The sequence below is a fragment of the Athene cunicularia genome, assembly GCF_003259725.1.
Source record: "Athene cunicularia isolate RWA chromosome 1 unlocalized genomic scaffold, athCun1 chr1_part1, whole genome shotgun sequence".
Lineage (NCBI taxonomy): Eukaryota > Metazoa > Chordata > Aves > Strigiformes > Strigidae > Athene > Athene cunicularia.
Window position 1 is genome coordinate 107798826 of NW_020799091.1, and position 7407 is coordinate 107806232.

Below are 7407 nucleotides of genomic sequence, written 5' to 3' on the forward strand. Positions count from 1 at the left end.
GAACATATTCACAGCCAAACAATAGTGCTATGCTCTCTCAAGTCTCCAGGATTCAATTCTTTCTGCTAGTTTTCTGATGTCTGCTGTAGTATTGTGTCCTCATAGTTTGATAGCCAGCTAAGTATATTATTACAATTACATTCAGAATCAAGATGAATGTGTCACAAATCAAATACAAATCACTCAAGTGTGATTGTTGGAAAATTTCTCCTCGCCTATACTCCCAGTCAGAACACACCACTGTGTGCTGTCAAAGGGCTGTTTCCAATTTAAACTGCAAGTTGCCCAAGGCAGGGAAAGCAAGCTCTGTGTGTTCATAAAGTCATAACCACACTTACTTTTTCTTCTAGTTTATATATATTACTTTTAGAGAAAAATCATCGTCTCTCTAGCTGAAGGAAAAGTGGTGCTTTTGTGCTATGAATTGATGTGAGATGCATTATCTTTGCAGAATCTACTCTTCCCAAACCAGCCTCTCCAGCCCAACAGCAGGTATTCAGTGTCACCAACAGGAGATCTCACCATTACCAACATTCAGCGGTCTGATGCAGGCTACTACATTTGTCAAGCACTGACAGTTGCTGGAAGCATTTTAGCAAAGGCTCAGCTGGAGGTTACTGATGGTGAGCTATAGAAATTCCTATTGTTTTTTTTCCTGTCAAAAGTATTTTTAAAACAGTGTAAATAAAGGCATATGGGATCACATAATTCATATAAGTAAATGGACAAGTTTCTACAAAAAATACAATGAAAAAGGGTCTCTGTGCAATTCTCTATGATATCAAAACAGTGTGAAAGTCTAGATTACCCTTTGCTTGCTTTCTAGAAGTTCCTTAATGCAAACAATAGACAAGCCAGCTTAGAATCGGGTTGGTGAGAAAGCAAGCTGCTTGGTTCACTAGAGCTAAGATAGGACTGCAAAAAAGTACTGTGAAGAATTAATAGGTTTGTGATTAAAGCAGAAGAATGTGTCTCAGTTCCCACCAGTCTTCAGTATTACCTTAGGCGGCTAGTTTGGGGATGTGTTCTCAGCTCAGTTAAATCAACACAGTTGCCTTGAACTTAATGGAGTACTGTTGGTTTAGAACAGCTACAATGTGTAGCCCTTTAGTCCCTCTGTGAATAAGGCACCTATCTCAGAGCTATGTTCTAAGAATTTCTCAGTGTGATTAGGTGTGAAAAGATGCAAATACGTAGGTAGAGGACAGGTTTCAGGAAGGGAAAAGATGATCTGTCTTGATGCTTTGCATTTCAGAATTTTGGGTTTGAAGTTTATCTTGCCTTGAAACTCCATCTACAAACATGAATCATTTTCATATGTCAGGAATCCTGTTGATATCCTTCTTCATCCCATTGTGGATAGAAGGCAGTTTGCATCCTTTAATGTTAGTGAAGAAAACAACAGAATTCCTCTTATACTAGGAGACTGGCATTCCCCAGCATCATTATTCCTTATCTTATCTGACTCATTAAATATCTCCTGACAGACTTTGATGAATTTTTGCCATTAAAACTGTTGTTATATGCAGAGGTCTACTTTTACTGTTCCCTTAGAGACCTGCCTGCACCATGAAAGTTTGAAAGGATGTCTGATTCTGAATAATCTGGCTTTTCACAAGAGCATATTCATCACAAGTGACAGGTAGAGAGGTTCAGGCTCATGTTATAGAGGTTTGAGCATTAATTTGAAGCCTTTTCTTTGTTTTCCAAAAGCTGTCTATATTTTTATGACACGGGGAGATAATTTCTGCCTTATCCTTGCATCTTTACAAGCACATTGCTCTTCTGTAGTTTCTGGAGACTAGAGGCTAACTTTCACCCTGCAATCTCTTTAAATCCTTTCTCTCATGGTCTATGACAAAATGATGCATTTTCATTCAATTCAAATTTAAATGTAGATTAAAAGGTCATTTAAAATTAATGGAAAGGCAGTATATTTTAATATCTGTCCATAGTGCTGCCTGATGCAGTGCCATGACTGTGATTGGAATAAATAGAACACACAAACATTGGCTAAGAGGACATTGAGCTGTTAATGGTTGCACCTGCTGATGCTGTACAGATTTACTGCAACAGGGGCTGAGTGGATCAAATCAGGTTCAAGGATATTAGTGATGAGAAATTCTTTCAACAGACAAGGCTTGTGGCCCATCTTTATCTATTTCGGGGGGGTGGGGGAGGGCAGAAATAAATCCTAATTGATCTCTTCGGAATTTTTGTTAGTTTATTTAACAAGTCAACAGAAAGTTCGCAAAGGGTCCCTGCTAAAATGCAATCTCATCTACAATTAATTCTGATTAAAGGCAGTGTGCATTCCTCATTGCTAGAGAAAGCATTAGCTGGTGGCTCTGCTGCTCAAGGAATGCGAGGCCTGCGTTCTTCAAATGCTTTCCAGAAATCACTGTCAGCATGATCATTACGAAATAATACAAGGTTGCTTTATAGAAATACCATTTCATCCTTGAGTCAAAGGGCAGGTGAGGTCAGAAGAAAAGTGCCAGAACAATATTGTGGAACTGAGATTATATAAATAAATGTACCATTAGATCATAGATATTTCTTTAATTGCTTTCAGTTAGGAAGTTAGCCATAAGTGTCTAAATAATCTGTTTTGGTTGATGCTGAGCAGAAGTTATGGAAGCTAATGATCTTTATCAGTAGGGAAATCTAATTTAATGGTTTTTTAAATATAATAAAAGATAAATACTGTGCATGCTAGCTATATACTTAAGCATTAGTGTTCTAGTTTTTGGCTGGTGATTTCAGTTTTACTTCATAGCCCAGAATTTTTCTGTTTGGTTAATGATTTAATAATAGTGGCGAGCCATCTTTTTCATTTTGAACACATTTTTGTTTGATCCAGAGTAATTTAGATCCAATTGAAGTTCCAATACAGAATGAAAACATATGTCATGTGCAGAAAAACAAGTGCTTAATTATACCATATATAGCAGTGTTTCAGTTGTTACATTTTTGCACTTACAAGTCTTTACTGGAAATATTTTTAACTCAAGTGTTCACATGAGAAGAGATTACTAGCTGTGATGAAATGTGCTGAGTTGAGTGATAATTTTGCTGATTATGGACTGTGCTAAGAGCCTTCAGTGTATTTGAAATTCAAATCTTGTATTTTCTTGAAAGGCTATCGTGTAATCCACTGTCTAACACACATCTGGAAAAGCAAAATAATTTTAAAAATTGAGACAATCTTAGCAATCCTATCAAGCTCAAGAAGGGAATATACAGCTCAGTATTAAAATGACAGATCATGCAAATAAACCATATGCTTCCATCTAACTATGTCTGTCCTGAAGATAAAAAGAATAGTTTAGAATTAGTAATTTGTTCCATAAATGTATCCATCATGCACAGAATATTTTGGAGAAGATCTTAATTTCTCCTTATCTAGTCGTTATTAATATTTATTACTAAGAATTTTTACTGCTGAATGCTCAACTGTAGGATCAGCCTACTTCGTCCAGTTTACCCAGCAGTTGCTGTTTAGGGTGAGTATTAGGATGGGGGAGCGAGCTTAACCTCCCACTGTAGATTTTTCTGGCAACATAAGAATGAACTGGTTTACATTATTAAATTAATTAAAAAGATCATGTTTCTGGGCTTTTGAATGAAAACAAAAGACTGGACCTCTAAGGATAATACAGAACAGATGAAAAAAAGAAAAAAAGAGGAGTTAGCAGCATATCTCAACAGCTCTCTCCATTGATTTGGAATAGATACTTAAGGCATTTTTCCCAAACTCCTCTGCAATTTTTTTACTATAAGTCTATTGATTACTCTGGGGTATGACTCCTAAATCCTTCTGGAAGAATTTAATATCACTCACAGTTTACTCATCTGCAAGTCTGGCCACAGTGATTCCTATCCTTCAAATCTGTATTACATGTTTTACAGCAAGTGTGACAGTGTCAGACAAGAGAGATTCAGAACAACTTCACAGCATCCTGTGGAGCTCTTCAGCAATAAAGACAGAGGAAGGATTGCTCTCTGCTTTTCTACCTCTCAGGAGAGCATTCTGCCCTATCATACTAGTGTTCATCGTGAGAATTTCATGACTTGTGTCTAATTTTCCCCACTAATTCACCAGGAAAGCTTTTGAAATGTTGAGTTTGCAAGTGCCAAAGTAAAGACTGCATTTTGTCATTCTCTTATTTTAATTTCACATTGTAATTTACCAAATTCCGCCATAATTTAAACATGATTTCTGTTGATCCAAATTGCATTTGTAGTGAATAAGCTGTTCATTAACAAATATTATTTGTTCTTTTCTGACACTGCTCAAAATCTAAGCTGCATTTTCTCACAAAAGGAATCTGATAATTTTTCAGTTACCAGAATATGTGCATATTTGGTTGAGGGCAAATAGTTTCAATTCGTTTTGAAATCAACTTATCTTTTATTATGCAAGTGCATTTTAGTCTCACAAAATGTTTCTGTGGAATGGATATAAAAGTTGCCTGCTAGGAGAAAATGATATAAAAACTAAATTTAAAAAAAAAATTTGTTAAAATGCCTAAGAAAACTTCCAACCTTTTTGTGGATTTTTTTTCATTATGTCACCATTCTTCAGAGTGCTTATGATACATAAAAGATTTTCAAACCTCTAACCGAGTTTTGGTTCCTTATTAATGGGGAGACCTTTGTAGTTGGAATACAAGCAGGTATACACGTTTTAGAGGAGATTTACAAGTCATAGTTGTGAAGACAATACAGTCGTTCACAGATCAGTGGAAACCCTAAGTGTTCATTTAACCTTTAGCCTTAGTGTCATGGAAACCTGTAGTGGTCTTTCACCCATAACACCCTTGAAAATGAAGATTCCTTCTGGCCAGGAGACTTTCAATTACACTATTGATCAAGGCTATTTAAAGGATTATGAGCTCCTCATTTGGGCTGTAAAAAAACTAATTACATGCCAAAGAACAATATCTGTAATGCAGTAGGTTTTGAAAATACCTACATTGCTACACATATGAAAGACAATTAGGTGCAGCAACTAAATGCAGTGGAATAGTTAGCAATTTAAATATTTTTTTCCTTAATTTTTACCTACCTGTAAAACTGGGATTTGCTATTTTATGTTAAATCTAAATGAACATTTACACAGCTAAGTTTTCATTTGAATATACTTGTGCTGCAGGTAAGCTGATAGTACATATGAGCTGAGATCAATTCTTATTTCACCAAATGGCTGAACTGTGTAATCATAAGGGATCTTAATGAGACAAAAAAAAATCGTATCAAGGTGAAAGTGCATTACATTTTCTCTTTTCTTCTAACATATTATTTTGTGTCCTACCTCTTGAGTTCAGTGGGTGATGTTTCAGAATTTCCAAAATAGCTTTCACATTCTGGTGTTAATAAATAATCTGTATTGACTTTCTATTTTCAGTTTCAATTTCAATAAATGTGAACTCACACTCCAAGATGCTACTAATACTAATGATTCTAACCTTTGTGTATCTTGTTAACAAAAGAAGGTGGTTAGGTTTTTTGCAACATTACAATGTCAGAAACAATTATTTTAGGTATAAAATGTACCACTAACATCTCCTTAACAATTTTTATTTATTAAATAGCATAGTGAAAGCACTGTCGGTCTGTTGAATGTTCCAGAGGTTTTCATCTCAAACAGCTCAAATACAACAGAAAACATATTACTTCACAATAATTTATTTTCACTTTACTGTTAGAGTTAGGTGTTATGTATGGACTACAGTGGAACAGATTGTCAGCTAGAATAAATGATTCAAAGTCAGATGACATCAGTGCAGGCACACTAACTTACTCCGGTTTAGGAACTAATCCTGCCTGTTACAATATTTAATACAAATCATATAAGTGTTCAGCTGTTCAAAGATTTAAAACAGCAGCAGTGAGGCAGGTAAATATATAAAAATGAATTCTCATTTCTGTTATACTGATTTTATCCACGAGTCATAGCCTTGTTCATACTCAAGTATTTCACATTAATTTTGTATAAACACATCCTTTAGAAACAAAGAGTTATATTTTGCTGTATAACAGATGGCTCAGAGAATAGGCTCAACAGCAAAATTATTTGTGAAAAATTGGTCTTTCAAGAAAAGCAAACACGAATATCTTCAAGATATATCCCTGGTCATAGAATGAAGTTTATACACAGCCATGCACTGTCTCACTGGTTACAGAGTCATTTAAGCAGTATTTCAAGCATGCATATGTAAATTATTGGGGGGGGGGGGGGGAAGAGAGTTCATGGCTTTAAAAAGTGATGAAATTATTTGATGAGTAAGCTGCTGAGTGGCTTGATTGAGTTTGAACTTTTCTTCACTGGAAAGAGTGGTACAGTAATTCAGATCACTCAAATTATGAAAATATTTTGTATTATTGTGAGATATTTTGCTGGTGAAAACTTCCAAATGGAGCACGTATGGTATATGTGGTTGGTACCCACGCTAGAATGGCTATGGTGTTTCCCTTTCATAGATTTTCTCTTTGAGGCCCTAAATCAGGTAAGCAGTTCAGCGTATTTTGGTGTGACATTAAACATGTGTTTTAAGTGCTTTCCTAAACTGGAAGAAATAAGAGATGTACCTCAATTATTTTTTGATCAAGGTCTTAATTTTCATCCTATCTTAATAAAATGAGTCTGATGATCTTTGCTAACAGAATTTTACGTATCTTGGTGTTACCTCACAGTGGTGAAATAAAATTCTTACAAAAATGCTTTTCAAATATAGCAGTTAATTGTTAACATGTATCTGTGGGTCTTCCAAAATTAGTGGTTTTAACCTTCTGGAGGCTAACTTAAACCAGTCTGTTAAAACTGGTACTGGGTCAAGGAAGGGGCTAACTGCAGCAGGGGATCATTAAAGGTCTGGATGCCAATGCGTGTGTCACTGTTTAGTCTTGACAGATAGGCCTCCACCCATCATCCTCCAGGGGCCAGTCAATCAGACACTGGCAGTGGATGGGACAGCTTTGCTGAAGTGCAAAGCAACCGGCGACCCCCTTCCTGTCATCAGCTGGTTAAAAGAAGGATTCACCTTCCTGGGCCGAGACCCTCGAACATCCATACAGGATCAGGGGACACTACAGATTAAAACTCTGCGGGTGAGTAGTGATAACAAAACAAGCGGTACACAGCTAGTCTTGAGCTGTTGGTGTCTGCCTCAGGCAGCTCTGCTGTTTTGCTGCCTGTTGTCTTCAAAATCAACCTAATTGTCTCTTTTACTGTGAAATTCTCCCCAAATTGACATCTGCTTTCATTCTTTGACATTGTGCAGGGAAGGGGGTAAAAAATAAAAGAAGAGCCAAACTAGGATCAGATATTTCTAGAAGAATTTCCTAAAAATATAATTTATATTTAAAATCTTATATATGTTGCAATAAAAGACGAGCCGGGGG

General features: G+C 36.0%; 1 protein-coding gene across 11 annotated transcripts in view; it reads left to right on the forward strand.

The window, feature by feature from the left end:
• The window catches only part of ROBO2 (roundabout guidance receptor 2), a 1105399-nt gene that overhangs the window by 1003013 nt on the left and 94979 nt on the right, over positions 1 to 7407 (forward strand). For all 11 annotated transcript variants that reach the window (XM_026845322.1, XM_026845314.1, XM_026845338.1 and 8 more), the window contains 2 exons: positions 452 to 623; positions 6908 to 7113. In XM_026845322.1, the coding sequence (XP_026701123.1) occupies positions 452 to 623; positions 6908 to 7113 (378 nt within the window). The remainder of the gene's footprint in view (positions 1 to 451; positions 624 to 6907; positions 7114 to 7407) is intronic.